Source organism: Leopardus geoffroyi, chromosome A1 (genome assembly GCF_018350155.1).
Source record: "Leopardus geoffroyi isolate Oge1 chromosome A1, O.geoffroyi_Oge1_pat1.0, whole genome shotgun sequence".
Taxonomy (NCBI): domain Eukaryota; kingdom Metazoa; phylum Chordata; class Mammalia; order Carnivora; family Felidae; genus Leopardus; species Leopardus geoffroyi.
In genome coordinates, this window is record NC_059326.1 from 176204426 (window position 1) to 176230479 (window position 26054).

Sequence of the window (26054 nt, forward strand, 5' to 3'; positions counted from 1 at the left end):
GTGTCTCCCTCTCTCTCTCCTCCACCCCTGCTCATGCTCTCTCTCTCTCTCTCTCTCTCAATCTCTCTCAAAAATAAATGTTAAAAAAAATTAAAAAAAAAAAGAAGATCACTAAGATCCCATGAAGTATCTTAGATTTATAAATGGTTCCAATGGTCCCATATGGTAAATTCAAGAGAGAACGAGCTTTATTCTGTTTTTGTTAAAAAGTAAATGTCCTCTTTGATCTTTGGAAGATTTCTTTAAAAAGAACAAAAGTCACGAAACATCAACCTTTACAGACCGTTAGAACTGCTAAGGAAAAAAAAAAAACAACAACAACAACTCAGAAACCAAAACTGGGTCCAATGGACCCTGACTGTATACTGACCATTAAAATCACATTTATAGATTTGGTTGCTTCATGAAGACTTTCTCAATCTGGCCCACTGGAAAACTGCCCCGCCAAAAGACTCTTTCTTCACCCACTTGAAATCCATCAGTTCTCAGACCAAAGTTGAAACTCAGCCAAGAAAGTTCCACAGTGCTTCAACACCATAGATGCTCACCCCTGGGTTCCTCCGCACTCCCCATGGAGACCACTCAGCCCCCCGCCCAGGACATTTTCCCCTGGACTTCATCTTGGCACGCAATGAGGAAACAAAAATGATGACCCAAGGAAAACAGAGAGGATTTCTGGAATACTATTCAGGCTTCAAAGCACCAAGAAAACTCCGACCACAATCAGACACCCGATGTTTACTGTTTTATATTCTTTCCAGTAAATGAATTTATGGTGAGGGAGACAATGTTCCTATTCTTGTGGGGGGTTTTTAAATTCTTTTTTATCTTTTGTGTTTCCAATCAGTTCATGAATACACTAGACTGTTAATCTAGGACCAGAGGAAATGTCCAATTCACAAAAGTAGTATGTTCCAAAACTTTGGGAGTTGGTTGTTTTGGGAACTCAGGATATATTTTCCTTCAATAAATAACATTATAAATGATGGTGAGGTTTCCTAACCAGCCCCACAAAAGTCTTAATTCATAACGTTGTTGAAGCTCTGTGCTTTTCCAGTAAAAATTAGTAGAGAGCAATTTTGTCGGAATAGTAGTAAACAAACCCAAATATTGAAGACGTATTCTCCTTTATCCCGAATTCTATTTAACATAACAACCATTTCAAGGAAAGAAGACAAGAGGAAAGATGGAGACTTTCTATGGAGAGACTTCTGCTTGCAAGAATTTTGGAAGCTGATAGCAGCGGTCTGTTATTTTGTCTGCCCACATTTTCCTTCATATAGGCATGACTCAAAGAAGCCAGGAAGAGGGTAGATTGGGTAGCAAGATAGCAAAGGATGCAGAAGGAAAAGCAAAAAGTTTGAAAGAGATTTCCTTGATGAGACTCAAGCAGTTTTTATGAGGAGATTGCCAAAATAGGTATTAGTTGATTTGTCAAGGAAATTGAGAAGAGGGCAGGGGACCCAATATTAGTGCCCCAGGCCCTGGAGTCAGGAAGAGTCCACTATGTGGTCAGACAGTTCCCTCTCCGACCAGAAGGTGGTGCCATCAGCCCAGACAGGCAGCCCCAAGGGGGCGGGGTGTGCAGTAGGAGGAGCTCTCCACGTGGAAGCCACGTTTTCCACTCAGGCTCTGGAACTCGCAGAAAGCCTGGACCAGACAGCGTGTACCAACCTACACATCACTGCCTCATCACCGAACAAGTGTTCCCACCCTCCACGGCCCCGCCTGCTTGCCCCTGAAAGAACACCTCTGTCCTGCAGGCCTCAAAACCCACATCAAGATTCCAACTAATTACTTCCCATTCCTCTCTCCCACCTCCCCCCTCACCACGACAGCACTGGACCCCTCTGTTTCCTAATTCCAAAGGGGAAGCTAGTCTAAGAGCATGCTGGAGTCTCATCCTTAAATGCCATCACAATGACAGAACAAGATCTTCCACATGGTGAGCACAGATTTGTCCCAAGGCCTTAACAACAGGGTCCCAGATGCCCTCGCCAGTTTTGTCTCCTACTTTAACTCTGAACTGAGAACCCCTATTCCTGATGCAAATCCCACAGTGGCTCCTCCATTCACTGACTCCCGCTGGTCCTCCCTCCTGTGATGCCCTCTCTTTTTTCCTTACCTCTACTTGTCAGTATCCTCTCCCGCCTTTCAAAGTCTAACCAAATATCCTCTCCCCCCCCCCCCCCCCCAGAAAAAACCTACTAACTGTTTAACTGAATTTAACTGGTGAATCAGAGAGGAAAACATGGATCCTGGGCATCAACCACAGGAGGCCTGGGATGTCACCGGGCAGGCTGCCTCACTGCCCCCACTGCTGGTTGGGTCTTAAACTGAGGAGGGCCCAGACAGCCAGACTCTCCGCCGAAGCTTGGGACAACACCAGCCAGTCTGTCCTTGCTCCTCCCAAGTCCCAGTTCCCACGTAGGGTGGACTCAGGTCTAGAGAGACACCAAAGCCACAAACTCAGTGTGTGGTGCCGTGTCTGTTCTCAATTCATGTTAGCTTTATAATAATAAAATCATTACTGTCCCCTCCCCACCCCCACTCTCATCAGCCACAATCTGCCAAACTAGGCCAGAGTTCTAGAGCTAAAAAAAATGAAGGCGGGGGTGGTCACAAGGTCACCAGTCTGGTCTCCCCTCCCAGCTTTCACCCCAGGCCACAGGCCTGGGGTAGTTGTTCCAGCAAACTGCCTACTGGTTCCGCAGAATTTTCTCAGCTCCGATGAGACTGAATGGGATGGGCATTCTCCTCTGGATGTTTGGCCCTAGCCAAGTGGCCTGGAGATGAAACGTTTAAGAATGAGTACCTGTCCTTGCAACACCTGGAAATCTAACTACTACTTTTCACTTAGTTCTAAAGAGGCAGTTGGCTCAGGTGGGAGACAGGAATGTCCCCTGTGAAAGTGGAGCAAATGATTACTTAAATTATGCAGGTCCCCTGAGGGCAGCCCCAAGGCCCTGGGGCACAAGGCAGTGCCTAGCCAAAGGCAGTGGGGAGGCAGGAGCCTGGAGACCTGCCATCTGCCTCCCTACTGTTCCAGGTGCCCTGGGAGCCTTCTATCAGGTAGACTCACAGTGTCTGCATCCAGCAAAGGTGGGCTTGCTCCCGCCCCCTGGACCTCTTCTGTTTCTGTTGCTCAAAGCACCAAGAGACCAGACACCTTTTTAAATGCCAACACTGCTCATGTTCTCACCTACAAAAGAGGCTTCATGAAAGGAAAGCCTACCCAGGAAATTCGGGGGCTTCTGGAGTTCCTGAAGAGGCTGGAATGACACTGTCTGTTATGTTCTGTCTTTTAAGAATCTCCAGGAGAATGTTTTTCATAAATTAATAAAGGAAGCTAAGTTAACTATGCAAACAAAAGCAGGGTGGGAAATGCGAACCACCCATTTTAATGCACTTGGACCCCACCTCCTTCCACAAAAGATCTGAGGCTGCACAAAGTAATTGCTATTGGAATCATGGGCATAAGTGCTCGGTTTCTTGTCACGGCTGCAGACTCAAACCTTCAAAGTGACCATTTATTGGGGCTCTGAAAGTCGGGCGGGGATGGTGGACTGCCCACTCCGAAGGCGCCCTCCCCACCCCCTCCTCTCAGACTCCAGACTCAGGGCCGCTCGACGCGCCGGACAGCTGCGGCCAGCGACTGCCACCCAGGCCTCCCGCCTCCGCATTCCCTACGCCCGAGTGCAGGCGGGACCCTGGAAGGAAGCTCGGGAGGCCCTACGGCGGCCGCGAGACGACCTGGCCCCCGCGTCTCCGCACCCCCTCCCCCAACCGTGTCACATGGCGGCCCCAACGAGGCGCGCAGTGCGTCCCGCCGCGGAGACCCTGGGCCGCGTCGCCGCGGGCGGTGGGTGATGAAACCTCCCCGGCGCATTACCGCAGAGGGCGCGGGCGGGAGGCGGGGTGGGGGTGAGGGGTGGGAGCTGGTACCCGAGCTCACCTGTTCTCCGGGAGGCGGGTGGGGACGGCGGGGGAGGGGCGAGGGCGGGCCAACCCGGGTGAGTGCGTGCGGCGGGGCGCACGGCCGCGGCGCTCGGGTCCCCGCCCTCCCCCAGCCGCGCGAGCCCCCGGAGCTGCGCCGTCGGACTGACGGTGCCCAGAGCAGTTCCTGTCCCCGGCCCCGGCGCCGGGGAGACGTGAGCGTGCACACGTACACACACAGCGGGGGAAGAGGCGCTCCGAGCGGCGCCCAACTTTCTCCCAGCTTCCGCGGGCCACGGGAGAAAGCAGCCGGGGCGATGCAGCCCCGGCCGCGCTTGCGGAGGAAGCTCCAACAAGAAAGAAGAGATGGAGAGAATTTCCCCGGGTTTGGTTTTGGGGGGTTGTTTTTGTTTTTGTTTTAACCATTTACATCGATGATTGGAGAGTAAAAGGAACCCGGACCAGGGCGGCGAGTAGCGCTTTGGGAAGAGTGTGTTTGGAGACGCGTAAAGTTGCCTTTCAAGCTCCGACCTCCAGGGCAAGCGATGCTCCGCGGAGGGCTGACTCAGGGCTGCCTGGGCCTCACAGCCACCCGCCTGGAAATGATGCAAGTCCAGTCGGTCACCTGGATCCCTGCAGCCCGGCCCGGAATCCGTCTGGATTGGGGGAGGAGCGAGGAAATGGCACCCTAGGTGTTGCACGGCCCACCAAATCGGAGCAAAAAGAAGGGGGGAAGATGGGCCAGCTGCTCAGGCCAAGTCCTGTATCTAGTGTTTCTGCGCCTATCTGAGTTTGAGAGTTGTGGTGGTGTTTTTTTTGTTTTTGTTTTTTTTTTTTCTTAATGCAAATAGTCACAAAGACAGGAATTCCCATATGTGCTCAGTTTGCCCCCAGCGTCACTGTGCCCAAGAGACTCCCAATCTGTCAAGGCTCGGGGTTGGGAAGCTCACTCAATTCCAAACGACAGAAAGGAAACTTTCCCAGCACTCTGCGGGTGTGATGCGAGCCAGGGAACGCTGTCCCAGCGCAGATCGTCGCCTCCCGCCCTTCTTTAGCTACAATCGGAGCTGGGATTCACTTTTATTTTTTTAAAGTGCCTTCGGCCATAGCTCTGGAGCATCAGCACACGCGCACGCATCTTCGGCCGCGCTCACACTCGTACACGCACGCAAACGCGTGGCCGCCGCCAGGTCGGCAACTTTGTCGGGCGCTCCCAGCGGCGCTCCGCTTCCTCCTGTAGTAGTTGGGCGCAGGCCCCGCCTCCCAGCCGTGTTGTCAAACGGGCCGGGGTCTCGGATTGGTCCAGCCGCTGGGACAACACCTGCTCGACTCCTTCATTCAAGTGACACCAGAGCTTCCAGGGATATTTGAGGCACCATCCCTGCCATTGCCGGGCACTCGCGGCGCCGCTAACGGCCTGGTCACATGCTCTCCAGAGAGCTACGGGAGGGCGCTGGGTAACCTCTATCCGAGCCGCGGCCGCGAGGAGGAGGGAAAAGGCGAGCAAGGAGGAAGAGTGGGAGGAGGAGGGGAAGCGGCCAAGGAGGAGGAAGAGGCGGAGGGGAGCACAAAGAATCCAGGTCTCCGGGAGGGAGGTTTATACCAAGAACCATGTGTGCCGAGCGGCTGGGCCAGTTCGTGACCCTGGCTTTGGTATTGGCCACCTTCGACCCGGCGCGGGGGACCGACGCCACCAACCCGCCGGAGGGTCCCCAAGACAGGGGCTCCCAGCAGAAAGGCCGCCTGTCCCTGCAGAACACAGGTAAGTGCGAGCGCCCCCGAGGCGGAGAGCTGCGGGGAGACAACACCGCGCACCCACGCAGCGCACCCCGGGCGCTTTGCTGGTTAGTGAGCGCCCACCTAGGGCAGCGCAAACTCTTGGGGTGGCGCGGGACATGCAAAGGAAAGCGCGAGGCGAGGCGAGACTCGGTCCGCGCCCGGCTCCGCGCGCCGGGAATCCGCACGTGCTGGCAGGGTGATGAAATGGCTGGGGCAGGACTTGTTGCTGTCCTCCCCGGGGTCGAGGGTAAAAGAGGCAGCATCTGACCAGGCCACTGCCGGCCCCGGAGTCTCCGTTCCGGCGAGAGCTCCCTGTTCCATCCGGGCCGCCCCTCGGGAGGCACCGAGGGTCCCCGGAGCCGGCCTGCGCCCCGCACCCGGGGAACTCTTCCGAGCCGGCTGGTCGCGACGGGACCACTCCCCACCCACCCCCCCCTCCTCAAAAGATGCCCGACACCCGAGAACTTTGTAGGCCAGACCGATTACATTGCGAACTTTCCCCTTGGGGGCAATGCTTTCCGGGGAGGGGTGAGGGGAGGTGGCTCAAAGCGTACCTCTGAGGTGCTGCCGCCTTCTCCCGCTCCAGGGCTGGTCTGCAGGCGAAGAAATGGTGACACGGCCCGAACTGTGCGCCGCCGCTGCTCAACCGGCTCTCAGCTCACCCGCATGCTGCCGAGCAGAGCCAGGCGTGCAGGGCACGGGGCTGGCCCTTTTCCCAGCTCCTGAGAGAGAAAGAAAATCTGCCTGCAGCTCCTTCGCTCGGCGCACCCCCCCCCCACCTTTATGTGGGGGCCTGAAACCCAGCTACAGCGTGCGTGCGCTCACCGCACGAGCAAGAATGCACGAGTGCCCTTTAGGGACGCCCGCAGCGAGTGAATCGCAGCCCCGCGCGCTCCTGCCCGGCGCGCCGGGGCCGCGCGTGGGATCATCCGGGAGTCTCCCACCTCCACGCGCGAGCGCCCGCACCCCCCGCCGGCGCGGGGTTCACCCTAGGACCCGCGCCCACCCTTCCCCCTCTCCGGTGCTTTCCCTGAGAACTGAACGTGATTCTCGGTAGTTGGTGACCTCAACAAATACACGCCCCTCATTCTCTCGGTAGATTTAATCTGAATGCGGATTATCTACTCCGACCCCGCCCTTCTTCCAAAATATACTTTTCTGATGTAATTTTGTGGTTGGCTTAAATCAGTGAATTGGGTAGGGGGGAGGGACGGAAGAGAGGCTTTTACGTGCGGCAGCCTGACAGTTAACTCCCTCAGTCTCTCCTTTTGGAGAGATGAATTAGGGCCACGTTCTGCGAAGGAGGGCGGCAAACTCCCCGGTCGCGGGAATTCTAGGCGATTAAGTGATATCTCACACCGGATCTCTATTTAAAAGGAGCCTCTAACTGCGACGTTTGCGTTTCTGCAGGCTAGCCCCCATCTGACTCGATTCCTGAGCCTTCTCGCAACCGCAGCTTCCCTAGCCTGGTATTTTTAATGCTGATGGTTTGGAGGCGCTGCCTTAATAGGAATTTTGTTTTGATTTTTAGGTGTTGAATCATAAAGCTGAATTGAAACTGCTCTTTGGACGCTGGCATTTGGGGGTCAGGAAGGAAATGGCTGTGATTTAACAGCAGCAGCTTCAAGTTCCAAGTAGAGAAGGGTATTTCATTGATGAAGTACAGAAGGAAGAGAGCAAGCTAATCATTTAAAATCTTATTTTTGTGTGTGGGTTTAGGAAGCTGAAATATCTTCTGCTTTCAAACTAAGTATTTCCACAAATACTTTAAGAAGATGGAAAGGATGAAAAGTGGCGTGCTCAGACCTAACTTCTGATTGTGATTTTTGTAACGTAGGTTTGGCTAATTTTTTACAGATACAGTTTTTACAAGTAGTGACATTTCCATAAGTAGATTAAATGATGAAATTTTCTTGCCCTGGCTTTTTAGATCCCAAAATAGTCATTTCTAACTTTATCTTCTTAAATTTTCTTTTAGTCATTACTAACTTTTCTTTCAGCCGACCTCTCTGCATTCCCCAGCACGGCTGAGAATTTTGTATACATTTGTATGTAATTCTCATTTTAGCGGAAATCCAGCACTGTTTGGTCAACGCTGGCGATGTGGGGTGTGGTGTGTTTGAATGTTTCGAGAACAACTCTTGTGAGATTCGAGGCTTACATGGGATTTGCATGACTTTTCTGCACAACGCTGGAAAATTTGATGCCCAGGTAAAAACCACATAGAGCACAAAATGTTTTAGGTTGGCATCACATGATTGAAATGTTCATTGGAAGGACTTGTGAACAGATTTCCGTGGCTGATCTTCATGGTGTCTTTTAACGTTTGCAAGAGACATTCTTGGTGCACAGCAGGATGCCAGTCTCTCCCCAGTCCACTCATGGGACTCTTCTCTCCTGAACTGTCAGGGGGGTGGCGAAACCCTTCTCCACTCTTAAGCTGTGTCTACACAGGCAGAGCGGGATGGAGAGCAAGTTGAACAATCATCTAAGTATTCTTAACAGAGAGCACAAAAGTCACAACAAATAATAAACATCTTGTAAGGGGACACACTATGTCTGGCCTCCCAGAACTCGGTCTGCAAGGCCCATCACGTTAGAAACAGTAGGTTCGGGGAGGGAAGGGCAGCGACTCCAATTATACATTCCAAGACTTGTTCTCACCTTCTCAGAAAGAATAAACGGGACACGAACTTTGTAGAAACTCATCATCTCCAATGGGTGTGTGAGCAGGCAACATGGATAATTTGGGGCCTCCAGAATAACAGACTTATTCTTCCTAAGTAGCAGACCCTCCTCTCCTAACCTGAAAACCCTGAATGAGCTCTAGTCTACAGAGTCCTCTAATAAAGCCTAATGCAATCCAGCTACCCCAGAATCCCCAGGGTAGAAAACAAAGCCTAATTGCTGCTCAGGGTAGGGCAAGAACCCAACAAGCCATCTTATGGTCCCAGTGCTGACAATCCAAATACATTTCAGGTGGCAGATGGCCTTGGGCTCACCTTCTTCACGTTCTCCCCAACCCGTATATGTACTCGGAAGCTCCCCACCCCCCACTCCCGTTGCTCTCTATCATCAACTTCCTCTCCCACTGCATTGGAGAGTGGGAGACAATGTTTGGATGAGGCCAACAGTTTAGGTGTGATTTATGAATGTCACCAGTCATCATCTACTGACATCCTGTAGAGAGCCTGACAAAGCAATGCCTGGGAACCAGAAAGGGATGCGACGGGCCTGGCAACCTACCCTACAGAGGATGTGGGGTGGCAGGAGGGGAAACAGAAGCCAGGGAAGGAAAGAGTAGAACGTTTGAACTCCTCGAGGCTCCCTAATAAAGGATCCCTTCTGGATTAACTGGAATTAGGAAACGTAATAGGAAATCCGGAGGAAAGATGTGTACCGAAGGGCAATCCCACAGGATGTTGGGGAAGAATGCCCAAACAGATTGCCGCAGCCCTCAGACAAATTAATCTTCCTTTTTCTCTCAACCAACAGGAGTTATGTTCTCAAGTGTGGAGCATCCCTTTCAAGCTGGTTCTCAGCATGTAACTACTTCATAGACCGGCACACCCTACCCTCCATCCTATTTGGCTCCCACTGGAAAGTCAGAGCAAAAGTGGCCTCAGGGAGGTAGCTCTTCAGTGATGAGCCACTGTCTGTAGCCATTTCAGTTGCTTCTAAAGGAAGAACTGAAATAAATGTGCTGGCTGGCTTCCCGCTTCCAACCTAACCCCGTTTACTTTCTCAACTCAGTTACTTTCAGGCCTGGCTAAAAACAGAGGGGTGACCTCTCCAACGACAGCAGCTTGTTTCTATAGTGATGGGGAAATGGGGATCCCTAGGTAGGCATCCCAGAATGCCTCCCTGCCCTGAGAGGTTGATAAGGGACCTAACGCCCCAGCTTGCCTCCACACCCCCAACAGCTGTCTCCTTTCTAGGATAAGAACAATCTAATGGGGTTGCCAGGAAAGAGAACTGTGGGCCAGATGTATGCCTGGCTGCCTTAGCCACTCAGAGGCAGGGAGTGTGGGGGAGGGGCTGTCAGTTGGGCAGTTCAGACTCCAGATGCTGCCAGGCAATGTGCCAGGCGGGCCTTTTAGAGGCAATAATCCTAACAGTTTAAAGGAGTCGAATCATTTTCAAAAAGGAAAAGAATGTTCCTCCTTAAAGGATAGGAGGAGACAAGGGTATGGGTTGGGGGCGGTGGGAGGCGCTGAGACAGGAAAAGGAGGCACAGATAGCACCCAGTCTTGATGTCATTCGTGGAACAGGAGAAAAAGGCAGTGATGTGAGACTGGGATGAGCAGACACCTTCTACTTGGGGAAAACTCTTGCTGGGAGCTCTGGATTTACATCTGGCCAAACTCCCCTTGTGTTCCAGAAAGGTTACCACCAAGCCGCCAACACTGAGCTGCCTTGAGGACAGATGGCCACGGCAGCCCCGGGACAAGGGAAACTAGGCGAGCAGCTGGGGAGGAAGGAGGCAGATTTGTTAAGTCTCCCGGTGACATCCTTCTTGGCCAAATGCCGGAGGTATCGTGTCACTCGAGACATACCTCCCGATGCAGCGTCAGCCCGTCACCTGCGCAGACGTCAGCGTGAGGCAGGGCCTTGAGGTTCAGTTGTCACAAAGACCCCGTGTAAGCCCAAGAAGGGCGGACGTCTAAGCTTATAACGAGGACTTGTCTTTTCTGCCCCACTCTGTCTTCTCTGTCCTCTCTGTTCCCAGGGCAAGTCATTTATCAAAGAGGCCTTGAAGTGCAAGGCCCATGCTCTGCGGCACAGATTCGGCTGCATAAGCCGGAAGTGCCCAGCCATTAAGGAAATGGTGTTCCAGTTACAACGGGAGTGCTACCTCAAACACGATCTGTGCTCTGCCGCCCAGGAGAACACCCGAGTCATGGTGGAGATGATTCACTTCAAGGACTTGCTGCTGCACGAGTGAGTGCCGCCCCCACGGGGGCCATGGGGAGAAGGGGCCCGCTCCACTGGCTGGTGTTAGAGGCGTTCCAAGGGGCTTGTTGCTGGAGGCCGAACTCCCGTCAGACGGGAAAGGTTGCGCTGTACCTCAGAAAGCTGCACTGACTCCCCTGGGAGTCCCTTTCCTGCTGGCCTTCAGGAAAAGCGAAAGAACTTTCCACCATTGGCTTCACAAGCATAAGCAACAGCAACAGAAAATATTTTACTAAGCATGAAATGTGTAGGATTCAGAAATACGGCTTCGCCTTCCCCTCAGCCCAGATCCCAACAGTTGTGGCCATGAAAGTGCCCCTGAGCACTCGTAACAGTTGTTGGCCGTTTACTGAGTGCCAGGCATTGTGCTCAGGTGTTCACACGCCCCTCCCTCTTCCTGGATCCTCACAGAAGCTCTGCGAGCTAGGCCTCATTCTCCTCTCCATTTTATAGATGAGAAAACGGACTCACTGAGGAGAAGGTCACACAGACAATGAGAGGCAAAGGCAGGCAGTCCCGCTCCACAATCTTACATGCCAAAAGCTGACAGCAATAGCTTTTTTTTTTTTTTCCCCTGCCTCCGTAGCCCTCTTTCCTTCAAAGGTCCATTTCACCTTCCCTAACACATGAATGCCCTCCCAGAGGAAACTTTCACAAGACCAATGTCAAAAACTTACCAGCTAAACACCTTTAGGCCAGAGTGGGTAAATATGAGCTCACCTATTTAAAGACTTGCAATGTAGTAATAAACCCAGGACATCTTAGTCCTTAAAATATATATATATGTATATATATATATATATATATATATATATATATATATACATATATATATATATATATATATATATACATATATATATATATATATATATATATACATATATATATATATATCATCTATGGGATCCTAAACTTTGCAAAGTGATAAAGCACGTGGTACACAGTTGCTCCTGACATGAAGCATGGGCGGTGGCTTACGATAGCTCCTGCCTCAGCAACTTAGGGCACCGCTGGTCTCTATCTGTACAATTTTATGAAATCTTTCTCCTTCATTGGTGCCATGGCCTTCCCCAAGCTATGTCACTAAGCAGACTGCTCCCCACCCAACCCACACCACTTGGGTCACAGAGGCCAACCATCACCCGTCACTTTCCATCAGGTTATGAGTCTGTAGGTATCTTGCAACACCCCTGCTGCGAATTATAAGATTCGCCGTGAATCTCTGCAGGCAGCTCTTGCCAGGAGCAAAATGATGCTGCCTTTTCCTTAGTCACACTAACATCCACTAAAATATCTATCATTCTTCCAAATACCTGTAAGGAAACAAAGCAACAACAGCTTCCACAACAATAACAAGAATGATAATAGCTATCATTTTGTGAGTGGGCCAGGCCCCTGGCCAGGGACTTTACCTGGACTGTCTCATGCACCTTTCCCAACAGGGCTGGAAGATAGAGATTACTATTCCCATTTAATAGAGGAAGAAAGGGAAACTAAGAGATTAAAGATCCTGCTCTGAGGTTTGATCCCTACTTGCCAGCTTGGGAACTGGCAATATATATGACTAAAGCTGATTATCAGGAATAGACATCAAACCTCCTTGCTCCTGACCTTCTCTGTCCCCACTAGACCTGCTAAAGGCTCACTGGCCCCCAGATGTAGCAGAGGTTTCTCCCTTTTCCCAAATACACCCCATTTCACAAAGAGAGCACTGTGAAATTCCCTTCCTTCGAGTTGCCTCTGGAAGAGGCAAATGTCCCATGGCTGAGAGAGTCCTGAAGCTCCTTTGTCCTCAGTCCACTATCATCCACTATAGATAGTTTGTTTGGCCTCAAGAATGGATGATGCGCACTAGGTTATAAGTCAATAATATATTCCTGGAGTGCAAGGAGACTTTGCCTTTTTCAAGACTGGAGAAAAATCTTCTTTGGGAAAACTGAAGGTTTCGGAGGGGGTTTTTGTTTGTTTTTTGGTGTTTTGTTTTGTTTTGTTTTGTTTTGTTTTGTTTTTTGTTCCCCCCTAGAATTTAAGAAGGAGGAAAGCCCTGTGGCTTTTCTGGTGCCTCCTCCATGGAAATATATCCTATGGGGGCATGAGATTTTTACTTCCGAAGGACTCCTTGGTCATTTAGAATGAACACATAGCCCCCCACCCCAGCCCACTCTGGGAATGCAGGTGGCTCACCCTGTAAGTGAGCCCGGGCCTCTTTTGAGAACACTCACTGTGCCTGCACACAAGTCCTCTTCCCTCTTGGTAAGCCAGGACCTCCAAAAGTGGGTCTCACCTAACCCCAACTCCCCACAGACCCCCCCCCCCCCCACTACCTGCCCTTCTGAAGCCATGACTATGCACTGCATCAACTTGAACTTCAGGCTGAATTGACTGAGTTGTGCTTTAACTATCTTAACCGATTTGGGCACAAAGGATCCTGTCAGTCCCCAATTATCAAGAAGACCATTTAAGAACGTGTGGCATTGGTCACAGATAACAAAATCAGAACTGAATTTGCTTTTCATTTTAGAGAAGAGGAAATCACAGTCACTCCAGAATCCACATCACCCCCATTCCTCAACCCAACCCCCATCCACCCCAAAACACTCATGTTTGGTTGAAGCTGCTCCCTTCAAGCTCTCTGCTTCCCTCTGTTCCTCTCACCCCTTTCCACCCCACTTTCTCCATATCAACTGCCTTGGCTACCACACGCCCTGTCACTGGGTGCTGGCAGCCTCCGGGCACATCCCCCTCCAAGTATTTTTTAAAATCCTTTAGCCTTGCTGACACCCAGTTCAGAAAGCTGGGCTTTGTCATTAGACACGGGCTGAGTTTGCAGCCTGAGAAGGCACCACGCCAGCTCGAAACACGGCTTAGATTAACACACACCCCTCCCCATGGCTCACAGCTTTCTCCTCGGGAGAGGGTGCCAAGGGCAGGAGAGAGTGTTGGCTAGTCCAGCCTTCTCGGATCCGCCTTGGGGTTCTGAGAGCTCATCTGGCAGGCAGACTGCCCTGGCAAAGGAGGCCAGGAGGCAGCCTATACATTCCCAAGAGAGCCCTCCCCTTACCCTGGGGCAAGAAACTCGGAGAGCGCCAGGCTAATCCCAAAAAAGAGAGAGTCTCAGCCCCTACAGTTTGCTCATCCAGCCCCAGAGGGTGGCAGGTGCAATCAGGTGCTAAAATCCTGATGCTGTGGTAGCAGATACATTCCATGACCTTGAGCTCCCTCAGGCAATCAGTTGCTAGTTGTCAAAAGATGGAAGGAAACAAACATGCATTGAACATTTCTTCTGTGTTGCCCCCTCCCCTCCTCTGTTAGCCCGAGGAGTGTTATCGCTGTCCTTGTCACTGTTAGGGGCCTGCCTTAGAGAGTTTAAGCACCCTGTCCATCAGCCATGCACAGACTCTCTGACTCCAAAGGCATCAAGTAGGCCTTAAAAGGCAGCTTGATCTCTATCAGCCAGAACATTCCTCTTCTCTGCTCTCAGCCCAGCTCTAGGCCTTCCCAGCCCAGAAGCTTCCAAAAACTACTTTCTCCTCTCCCCCCGTCGCCCCCCCCCCCAGCCATCTCCATTTTTACATCTATGACATGAGGACAGTTCAATCAACTACAACTTGAGGACTAATTCATAAAAATGGCAGTAAACTACTTCACAAGTCCTAAAACACAATCTGCTCTTCGTGCCTAGCAGCAACTGTCAGCTTGCAAAGAAAAGATGATGTGAGCTAAAATGCAGCCACCCAGGTGGCCCAGGCTCACAGAGGGAAAAAAGTCTTGCCCCTTCTTATAAATGATCTCCCGTTCCAGAGTGATTTTCCTGCCCCGGGTGATGGCCCAGAGCTGCACAATGCTCATGGTCAGATATACCCAGAAATACTGCTAGCCAAGGACTGCTTGAGAATGCTGGTTAGCCACATGAAACACTCCATACCCGCCTCGGGGATTCTAAAAGGCCAGTGAGATGTAAGAAAGGTTCAGTAAGTGGGCCATGAGAGCCCATTGCTGGGGCCGCCTCTTACCAGATAAGCCCATAAAAGCAGACACACCGTGTCCGCCTTCGGCACACAACTCCCACCCCATGTTGGCAGGATGCGGCCGTTCTTCCTCCAGCACTTTTCCTAAAGAACAACCCAGGGCAGCTGGATGGCCTGAGCAATGCTCTCCCCTCCAGAACCGAGTGTGTTTATCTCACAGACGGCTGGCGCTCATTCCAACACACAGGCACCTTGCAGCCAGCCCTCACCTCGAGTTCCAGGCAAGCCGAGGTGGGAAGAGTAGAGATGCTTGGATAGCCACTCCCCTTCCTCAACCTTTACTACCAGGAAAGGGAAGATCCGAGGGTGGCCGTCTGCCTCCCACCCTTCTCCACCGATCTCAGACTCTTCCAGGTACAGATGGAATTGCATCCAGTACCTTCCAAAAACACCCTTCTTCATCATGAGCCTAAACCAGGGGCAGACACAGACATGGGAGATTGGCTTCTTGGGAGTCTCGCTTAAGGCTTAAGGCTTACCCAGGAGAGTGGCACCAAGTGCAAAGCCAGCTGGCCCCACCTGACACCAGGCTGCAAGAGGGCGATGGGGAGCTCCCCAGCCCCAATTTTTTGATGGCTTCTCCTCCCCTGCCAAAAAAGAGTCCTCGGCTTGGTATTTCAGACCCTTCACCATTTGCCTAAGTATTATTCCACTGGCCCCCAAGACACTTCACTGCTCCTGCTGCTAAAAAGCAGACCCTAAGCATGACCTGTGCTCCTTTTCAACATTCACACAGCCGCCCTACCTGGCATTCTCACCCACCTTCCCCAGAGGCTCTTCCTTTTATTGTATGCACCTGTAAATTGCCACTGGCCCTTTTCCTGATGGTAGGCCCTGTCACCAGCCTCTCTCTCTCTCCAATGCCTGGCGTGGAGCCTGGTACGTATTGGCCACCTAGTAAATGGTAGTTGGAGGCCAGCACTCCAGAGGATATGTCTAAAAGCTGGAGGCCATTCCAGAAAGCATTTTCACCAAATGAAACCCAAGCCAGGCATTGGCTGTATCTCTCTTGCCTGTGTCACCGCTGCCCTCTGTGGCCCATTCGGGACTGGTTCCATTCTCGGTCTCTCTCTCTCTCTCCTGCTTTCGATCTCTAGACCCTACGTGGACCTGGTGAACCTACTGCTGACCTGTGGGGAGGAGGTGAAGGAGGCCATCACCCACAGCGTTCAGGCTCAGTGTGAGCAGAACTGGGGAAGCCTGTGCTCCATCTTGAGTTTCTGCACCTCAGCCATCCAGAGGCCTCCCACGGTGCCCCCTGAGCGCCAGCTCCAGGTGGACAGAGCCAAGCTCTCTAGGGCGCACCACGGAGACACAGGTCACCACCTCTCGGAAGCCAGTAGTCGGGAGACGGGCCGAGGTGTCAAGGGTGAGCGAGGTAGCAAAAGCCACCCAAACGCTCATGCCCGGGGCAGAGCAGCCGGCCACGGGGGCCAGGGAACTTCTGGAAGCAGCGAGTGGGAGGAGGAACAGTCTGAATACTCCGATATCCGGAGGTGAAACGAAAGGCTTGGCCGGGAAATCTTTCCTCCATGCCGTCCATTTTCTTCTCTATGGACATTCCAGAACATTTGCCATTAAAGAGGGGGGATGTCACACGCAGGATTTGGTGGGGATTGCGGACTTGATGAAGGCGTGTGCTAGCGGAACGAACAGGTGAGGCGGAGACGGCCTGGGCAGCGGCGAGGTCTCGGCTATGCCCGGTGGGTTCCACACTTGCACATCCTGAAGTGAGCGTGCCTCGCAGCCTCCTTGCAACTTTGTCTTCTTTCCAACCGTGGAGCCACTGGGCGGCGGCCTGCGGTTTGCTCTGCTGTGGGGGAGGTGGGCCAGGGAAGGGCAGGGGTCGGCAGGCCCACCAGCTAGACCTCGCACTTGGCGCTGGGCCCCGGCCCGCATCTTCCGGTGCTGTCTTGGCAGAGGGCGGCTGGATTCGGATGCAGGGGTGAATGTAAAAATCGAGCTGGGAGTCAGAAGGGTGGAGAGGAGACAGGGCCGTGTGGGTGCTTGGTGCCGAACGGAAATTCCGTTTCTTGCATGGGACCTTGAGGTTTAGAGCTGCTTGGGACGGGGAGGGCAAGGGTTCTACGTGTAAGTTCTGAGCCATTGTTCTGTCTGGGGGACCATGTCCGAGGGAGTGGCCCCTGTGTGTTTGTATATTAACCACTGCTTCAAATCTCTATTTCACTTTTTTATTTATCCAGTTACATCTACATACCTGTCGTCTAAATAAATGGCTTTCAAACAAAGCAACTGGGTCATTAAAACCAACTCAAAGGAAAAAGAAATACAGCCCATCTTTGGGGGCTGCGTTTTTTTTTTCTTTTGAGTGATATTTTAAAAGGAATCAAAGAACAGTGTACCTGTACATCTAACTGCCTGGCGTGGGCTTCTAGCCACTTAGGGCAAACCACACACCCGGAGGAAAATGCACACACGAGGAGTACATTTGACAGATTTTCTTTACCATTTTGTTACCTCTCCTTGACCCTCAGCCAAGATCGATAAAGCCCTGTACCCGATGCCATGAAGCCAAGTTGGAAACGTGGCTTCTGGGTTTAGAGCATGGAAAGGGAGAGAAGAGAACCAGATGACTGTGATTTCCAGCGAGAAATGCTGAGCTTTTTTACATAAATGGAGGAGACCGCCAGGAAGCACTGAGAGACAGGATTTTCCAGATCCGGACTGGAAATTTAGCAACGAAGAAAAGAGTCCGAGTGGACAAAAGAAAGACAGAGAGAAGGGACAGAAGTAAAATTCCAAGGCAAGGAGGGAGAGGATAATAATAAAGGGTCAGCGCTGGGGTTCTTGTGATTGTTCAAAATGTTCCATAGATAGGCCTTTTCTTTCCCACTGGGTTATCACATTAAAGCTTATCCTTTCTTGCAGCCAGTACTCAAATAGAAGGCCAGTATTACAAAGAATAGACGGGTGTTCTGGGCCAGCTCCTTCTAGAGCAACGGTCAGCAAACTCTTTCTGTAAAAGTCCAGATAGTAAATACACTATTTTCAGTTTGGTGGGTCATGTGGTTTCTGTCCCAAAGACTCAACTCTGCCATTATAGCATGAAAGCAGGCATACAGAGACAACACATAACAAAGGGGTTTGGCTCCACTCCGGTAACAGGTGCCCAACTGGATTTGGCTCTTGGGCCTGAGTGTTCTGACCCCCGTTCTAGTGAGTTGGCAAAAAAGGAAGCATCCTCCATTTATATCAGCTTATAGCTCTCCCTCAAAGCAACCTGAGGCCAGAGATAGAGAAGCTAAATTTATCTACTCTAACATAACTTGTTCCAGGGAATGCCCTGACCCCAACCCAGCTAGTATTTATATACCCCAAATCCAATCTCCTTGGTTCCAGCCTCCGGCTGGAAGGTCATCTCCCCGAATCTTTCGTGTGCACGTTGGAAAGAAACCATTTGGGTATGGGGGGGGTGGGGGAAGGTGACAAAATGCTGGGAGAAGCACCTAGAAAGAGCTAGAGCTGTAGGAAGCAGAAAAGATGGTGCACTTAAGCCAGCTCTGCCTGCGGGGGGAGGAGGAGCCATGTGTCAGGCTCTGCCATGGGAACCGAGCGTAAACCAGGGCTGTCTCATGCCATGGGCCACTGCAGCACGTTGACTGTTTCACTTACATCACTCAAAGGCTGAAACAATAACATTCTCCCGCGTTGCTGGGTCAGCTGTTCGTTTGTTCATCGGCTCCTGGGCTGGATGTGTGAAAGGCATCGCTTTTATATTTTCCTCAGTGTAAATGTTTTATGTGTTCGCCTACTGATGTCCTGTTTGTTGCTTCCATTGTAAATATTTGTCATTTGTATTTATTATCTCCGTGTTTTCCCCCCAGGCATCAAATTGCTTATTATGTCCATTTAAACCCCTTCACTGATCTCGGTTGTATATTTTTCATTGCCACTGGTTTGTTTCTTCTCAGAAGTCAGGTAGATCTCCTTTCGTTCTGGTTCGTAATGTTTCGAGGCATACGGTAGTATTTATTGCTAAGGTTCTTTTGCTCGAAACTGAGTAAAGTCCAAATTCCTGTAAGGGTTGACAGAGGCATTTGTACAATCTAAAATGTAAGCAAAGAAGTCATTAAAAATAGACACTCAGCTTGGGCTTCATACTTCATACAAATTTACTCATGAGCCTTCCTTTAAGGAAGGATGTGGATTTCCAAATAAAGATACGGTGTTTATTTTGAGCTTTGCATCTTAACAAGATGATCTGAACACCTCTCCTTTGTATCAATAAATAGCCCTGTTATTCTCAAAGGAGAGGACCACCCTAGTACCGCGAAATGCTGACACCTGACACCAAATAAATAGAAAACACCAGCCCAGAGCTGTAGTCATACTTAGACACACACACGAAGAGAGAAACTTAAACGTGAACCAAGCAAAAGGCTTTTCTAGAACACCATGGAAAAACAATGCTACCAGGGCCCATTTCCTACGGAAGAACAACCTCATCTGATCTCAGAATTGGCACCACGTGAGCTTGCTAAGTCATAACGTCTCTCTCTGTTACGGATTTAGGCAGCAGGACCTGTACACTGTCACATGGCATTATTTTTCTCCAATCATGAATAAAGATTTGAAATAAATGGCTTTCCCTTGTTCCTGTCTGAGAGCGCTTTGGACATCCAGTGTGTGGGGGGAAGGCTGTGAGCAAGTGAGCCTTTGAGTCCGTTTAAAATGCTGGGTGTTCCGTTTACCGGGGAGGGGGGGAGTGGGGGGGGGGGGCAGGTGAAGATGACCGGCCCGGGCTTCTCCTCCATTAGAGGCACTCTGTCCAAACCGCTGCCTGAGTCGCCAAGACAAAGAGGAAGATGCACTCCGTGCAGCCTGCCTAGAGGCGCCAGTCCCTCTGGTCTCACCTGTGCATCTCCCCTGTGGCCTGGCCACCCTTTCTTTCACACTGAGCTTGCGGCAAGTGCCACCGGCGGGACAGCTCAGCGGCCTGGCACCAGCAGGGAAGCTCACTGCCGCCTCACCACAGCAGAGCAGAGCTTGGAGTTCCTGGTTCCCCCCAGGGTACACGCCACTGGTGTGCCTACCACGTGCCGGGCGCCATTTTGCATTTGTTACCTCATCCGGACTCCGTCCTACAAGTAGTGGGTATCACCCCCGTTTTACAGGCGCAGGAACTGAGCTGGGGGAAGGTCAGCTGGTCCCAAGCCCCACCATGTGGCTAGTGGGGGGGGGGGTCTGCACCCAACACCATGTCTGCACCCAAACCCAGATCTGTGACTCTAAGCCCACCTGCTTTCCCCTTCTTTGGGCTTAGAACCTCCACATTTGATTTCTTCTTAATTTAAACCAATCACTAGTATGCCCATTTTACACAAGGCTTAGAGAAAGAATAATTATACTCTTATATTTATAGCACCTCTGAGGAGCTCTGCTTTAGAACGGAAAGGAAAATTGTTGCCCTCACCTTTCCTCTCTGCAAAGACTCAAATTTTGGTTCAGATAAGGGAGAGCAGGAGAATCGTGGAGTCTCATCACTTTTCTGTGCACATAGGTAGTTTTTTTTTAAGGCTCTCTCGGGCGCGGCTGAGGGGAGCTTTGGGGAGCGGCTGGCTTTTCTGAATATGCAGCTAGAACTCTCTCCACTAAACCCACCCAATCACCAGCTCCATCTGAAGCCAGGCTCCCGGGAAATCATCACCACCCTCCTCATGACACCTGCAGTTTCTATTGTGTGCCCCCCCACGCACTTTATGGGCATTATTTCTGAACCCCATTTTGCGCATGGAGAAACTGAGTCTCAAAGGCATCTTAATATGCCTGGAGCTCGTCACAAGGCCAGCGAGCTCTAGACTCGGCGTGCCAACCCACCGAGGGCTCGCTCTGCTCAGTCTTACTCCCAATTTCTCACCCCGGGTGTGAAAACATGGGTGAAATACACCGTGTTCAAAAATGGCAGCTGGCTCCCCCCACCCCCCACCCCAGCCCTCGGGACTGCTCCCATCCATCAGTTCAGGAATTATTAGACTGTGGGAGGAAGAAGGCAGAAGGGCTTCCAAGTATGCTGGTATTTAAGCAAAGTTTCCAAAGGAAGCTGGAGCTTGCGCGCCCCAAAATCTGGAGACAGAAATCTGAATTTGTTCTAAAGTCAACACAAAAGAGAGCCCCCTGCCGAGGAGGGGACAAGCCTTGGCCAGAGAACAGGTTTCATGTGAAATTATTTTTTGTGGGCGGAGAAGAGAAGAAAAGAGCAACAGAAGCCTTGGGCTAGGAGTCATGCGTTGCTGCTTGCATAAGCAGCTCAGAACACACACACCAAAAGTCACTCCCCAAAGAGAACGGAAAAAAACCCACAAAGCCAACCTCAGCTTATGCACGAAATGGGCCCCACCGGGATGAGCCCCGATGTCTGCTCCACAGAACCCAAGCCCTGTGGCTCTTGAGGGCGCACGTCCGCCTCCCCAGCGCTTAACATCAGGTCTGCCCGGGTGAACTAAAAGCGTGAGGGACAAGCAACAGCCCCCCCAACGGAATTCTCAGAGGCAGGGCAACTGTTCACAAGGTGTGGACGACAATCAGCTGGTTCCACTTTTCCTCAGAGAGTTTTCAGGACTTTTTATAGTTCTTCAAGTTAAGGGGAGTGCCCACATGCATGGAAAGAAGTGGGATGCTAACAAGGATGGGGACCAGCCGCCTGCTGGCCCTCCAGAGTCAGGAATGGCACTCAGCAAAGGACGGAGGGTGCCAGAGAGGGCTTTGCACAGGAAGAATGATCAGGTCCCAAGACCTCTCACAGTGTGGCTCCCTCAGAGTGACAGACGGAGACTGGCTTCCCTAAGTGAACTTAGAGAACCCTGCAGCACCTTCTTCAAATCCAAACTGGGATTTTGATTTCGTCCTTGGTACCGTAATAACCCCAGGACCTCAATGCCATGAGGGAAGAGACCATGTCACTTGCACACAGTTTCGTGTCTCCCCAGCAGCCCAGCCATTGCACAGAGTGAATGTATGAATGAATGTCTAGAAGAGTGCTCAGCTGTCAAATCAGACCCATTTCAATTCACTTCTAAAGCAAATATACCGGGGCGCCTGGGTGGCTCGGTCGGTGAAGCGTCCGACTTCGGCTCAGGTCATGATCTCGCAGTCCATGAGTTCGAGCCCCGCGTCGGGCTCTGGGCTGACAGCTCAGAGCCTGGAGCCTGTTTCGGATTCTGTGTCTCCCTCTCTCTCTGACCCTCCCCCGTTCATGCTCTGTCTCTCTCTGTCTCAAAAATAAATAAACGGGGGCGCCTGGGTGGCTCAGTCGGTTGAGTGTCCGACTTCAGCTCAGGTCACGATCTCGCGGTCCGTGGGTTCGAGCCCTGCATCGGGCTCTGGGCTGACGGCTCAGAGCCTGGAGCCTGTTCCCAATTCTGTGTCTCCCTCTCTCTCTGCCCCTCCCCTGTTCATGCTCTGTCTCTCTCTGTCTCAAAAATAAATAAATGTTAAAAAAAATTTTTTTATTTAAATAAATAAATAAAAAATAAAGCAAATATACCCTTCTGTCCTTGTGAGAGGCCCCAACATGTCATAGAATCAGTGAGTGGCTATCAAAATTGAAAATCACTGAGAAGCCTGTAATTTTGGCATCAGGAGACACAGACAGGACTAGTGATCCAGCCCCTTACTTGTCTTGTACTAGGTCAATCTCCCTCTCCCTCCCTCCCTCTCTCTCTCTCTCTCTCTCTCTTTAATAACAACTGAAAAACTAAATCAGGACTGGCCCTGAGATTTTGGCAAATCTGTAAACTTTCTAAGCCTGTTTCCTCAGCTACAAACATAAGGAAACGAACAGCTACCCAGCTTCCCTCACAGTGGTCGGTGAGGACGAGACAGCTAAAACTGCACCGGAGTCACAGTACATGGGAAAGTCTTCGAAGCCCATGAAATGCCCTGCAAAGGCTGGGTGCTCTTTCTCCCGGCCATTTTGGGAGGCTTCTCCCCTACAGCCAAGAGTACAGACGGGACGAGCGGCCCAACCTTTCCACTGTCTCAGCGGTTCTGTGAGGCGGGTACAAAGCCTTTCATGGCCAGGGCCACGGTGCCGGCGGGGGGCGGGGCAGGGGCAGTCCCGCGTGGTGGGAGCGTTCCCTGAAGCAGACACGAGGGTCCAAAGCCGCCTAGGCCGAGACCCTGGAGCAAGGCCCGGCCCCTCTCTTGATGGGAGGGTGGCCCCCAAGCAGCTCCCTGATGCTGCACCTCCTGACAGAGGCGAGTGCCCAGGGGAGCTCTGAGGGGCGGGCTGGGCCAGACAGCAGCAGGGCCATGCGAGGGAGCACAGGGCCTTCCTGCCAGGCTCTGTGTGCAAACCTCAAGGCAAAGGTACCCGCAGAAAAGCCAGTTAATAAACCTCCCTAATGAGAAAGGAAAGCAGAGGCTGACAGAGATGAGGGAGGGAAGAGAGTCAGGGCCAGAACCCAGTCGGCTCCGCTCTGTGCCAAGGCTCCTGAGAGTTTGACATTTGGAAAAGATCTGGCCTGGTGGAGCCAAGGATTTGGGACAGGGCTCCTTCCGGCTCCTGGGAGTGTCAAGAAGAAGAGAAGGAGGAGGAGGAAAATGACTCAGCTGAAATGAAGAGAAATGTATTTTTAAAAAGCAAAATGATGAGAGGCACAAAGGAACAAAATGGAGCCCCAGGATAGGGTCCAAATGCCTTCTCAGAGTAAGTGGGACGCATCTACAAAAAGCTCGAGAGCTCGCTGGGGTTCCTAAACCAAGAATAACACCAGGAAAATGAAGAGAGTCCTTGGGGCCTGCCAGGCCCATGGGCCCCAGGGGCTGGTGCCCACCACTGCAGGAAAAATGCTAAAAGCCACCCAGCAGTGAGGAAGCCTCTCCACACTTTTGATTCCGAGGATGCAGTGAGTTCTGTGACCAAGGAGTTGGGTAGAAAGGTGACCTCGGGCTCAGTCACCTGGGGGGGGGGGGTGGCTAGCGTGGGCCCTGTGACTCCTCCCTCGCTCTGTTACAGTATTACATCCACAAAAACATCCAGGGGACCGCGAGGGAGGGAGGTGGAAGGAGGCACCCTCCCCAGAGGTTGCCATAATTCCATCCCTTCCGACAGCCAAGGTCAGATGACCCTGATTGCAAAAGCTTCATCTTGAAACATTCAGTGGAGAACAAACGTGATAATGAGAAGAGATGCGAGAACCACACGAAGCCACAGCTCTGTGTGTCCCTTCCCTCGGGTCATCCAGTAAGTGCTGGGTTCGCATCGGGGCTCCGCCTCCTCCCAAGCATGGAACTCTGTGGAAACTCACATTTCTAGAAAAGGAGGGGGTTGGGAGGAAGACTGCAGCTCAGCATGGCCTAAGAACCGCAACCCCTCAGGGGCAGGTCGACCCTACCAGCCTTTTGTAAGGGTGTCCCAACCTCCTCTTACCCAGAGGCTCCTGTCACTGGGGAAACCATCCATATGTCTTTTCCTGGGAGGATGTAAAGCAGGGAGGCCAGCCTGGCAGGGAGCACGATGATGGATACAGAGAAAGAGCCCAGGAGGGGGTCAGCGGATCAAACCCCAATGCCCCAACTGTCCCGAAGTAAGAAGCCGGGGGTAGGGGGGCGGGCAGAGGGGGTACTCCCCTGCCCCTTGTGAGGAAACTCCTTGACTATATCCCCGACATTCTGACAGAAAACGGGAAACCAGCAGAGAACCCGTCGCCCCCCAGACCCTACGTCATCCCAGCATCTTCAAGAAGAGAAGCCATTTCTCTGACCCATTCAAACAACTGCCAGCACCTGAAGGGGACTCGGAGACTGGGGGCGTGGGGGGCCCTCTGGCCTCCTAACGGCCGCAGCTCTGCAGAAGGAATGGGGCCAGCTGCCCTCTCAAGGCCCTTCCCTGCCAGGCATGAATGTCCTGGGAGTCCTTTACCACAGGCAGAGATGGAAGTAACCTCCACACGCATGTTTCAAGGGCCTGGGGCCTCAGAAGCTGCGTCAGTTGGGGAAGCAGAGACAGAATTAAAAGTGTGCAAGATTTGTTGGGGAAAGGCTGGGAAGGCTCAGGTGGAGAGCAGGAGCGGGCAGACAGAGCCTCAGGCCACGGTGCAGGCCTGACATCCGCAAAGGGGGAGGAGGAGAAGGAAGGGGGAGCTGAGTGAGACTGCAGTGAAGCTCTGAGAAAGTGTCATCCAGGGCCTGGGGACCCCAGAGCAAGGTGTGACGCTAGAGATGGGCTGAGTGGGGCAGAAATGGCTGGCTCTGTTCCCTACTGCTTTGTGGTCGGTCGTTGCTGGGAACAGCCTGGGGAGAGTGTGGCTCAGCCTCGACACCGTGACGGGCTCCAAAGGAGAGGCAGGTGGAGGCTGAGCTCCCTACACCCTGCACAGCAGGGAGACCTGAGCAGCACGCTCCCACCGCTGCTCATTGCCAACACTTTTTAAAAAACACCTTTCTTTAAATGTATTTTGAGAGAGAGAGCACGCGCACATGCGCGCGAGCAGGGGAGGGGCAGAGAGAGGGAGAGAGAGAATCCCAAGCAGCCTCCACACTGTCAGCGCAGAGCCTGACACAGGCCTCGAATCCATGAACTGTGAGATCATGACCCAAGCTGAAACCAAGAGTCAGACGCCCAACCGACCGAGCATCTTTAAGCAGAGCACTATACCTAGTTCTTGAGAACGGTTCTACCCATGACCAGCCCTGAGGCAAGGGGCTTCACGGAGTTGTTGTGAGAAAAGAAGTAGAGAATGAAGGCAAGGGTAATTTTCTTTTTTTTTTTTTTAATTTTTTTTTCAACGTTTATTTATTTTTGGGACAGAGAGAGACAGAGCATGAACGGGGGAGGGGCAGAGAGAGGGAGACACAGAATCAGAAACAGGCTCCAGGCTCTGAGCCATCAGCCCAGAGCCCGACGCGGGGCTCGAACTCACGGACCGCGAGATCGTGACCTGGCTGAAGTCGGACGCTTAACCAACTGCGCCACCCAGGCGGCCCATGGTAATTTTCAAACAAGAAGGACACCCTTAGAGGTTCACAAAATGGTCGCTCACAGGTCAAATATTGCCTGTACGTGTATTTGGTTTAACTCACATGTCGATCATTTTTTTAAGCCAAATTAGTTGCTAGCACATACAAGCCGTTAAAAATCCAGATGTCCAGCTTCTCTTCGAGAATAAAAACATCCACCAATCCCAAGTCCATGTTCCAGCTCAGCACGGTCCCCCCACTCCCTATTGTCTTACACTCTACCTGTTTCCCTCGCACACTGGGTGAGCCTGGCCCCTGTAGGCCACCTGTCTACACTCGTGGATGCAGCCAAGCCATTCACGGTCATTCCATTCCCTTTGAGGATATAAAGAGGTACATTTAGAAAACCTAAAAGGAGTTCCAGGATATTAAAAT

The 26054-nt window shown here is 51.8% G+C and overlaps 1 protein-coding gene across 1 annotated transcript; it reads left to right on the forward strand.

Annotated features, from left to right (window-relative positions):
- Positions 1 to 826: 826 nt before the first annotated feature.
- On the forward strand, positions 827 to 19297 carry STC2 (stanniocalcin 2). Its single transcript, XM_045501025.1, has 4 exons — positions 827 to 5698; positions 7784 to 7926; positions 10445 to 10656; positions 15797 to 19297. The coding sequence occupies exons 1-4, from the start codon at positions 5548 to 5550 to the stop codon at positions 16197 to 16199; spliced, it is 909 nt and encodes a 302-aa protein (XP_045356981.1). The 5' UTR covers positions 827 to 5547; the 3' UTR covers positions 16200 to 19297.
- Positions 19298 to 26054: the final 6757 nt, after the last annotated feature.

Bases quoted from the DNA above. Each gene is read 5' to 3' on its own strand.
- STC2 (XM_045501025.1), top strand. From the start codon at position 5,548: ATGTGTGCCGAGCGGCTGGGCCAGTTCGTGACCCTGGCTTTGGTATTG. The intron at 5,699-7,783 runs GTAAGTGCGAGC...TTCTCATTTTAG, and splicing joins CCTGTCCCTGCAGAACACAG to CGGAAATCCAGCACTGTTTG. The intron at 7,927-10,444 runs GTAAAAACCACA...CTCTGTTCCCAG, and splicing joins CTGGAAAATTTGATGCCCAG to GGCAAGTCATTTATCAAAGA.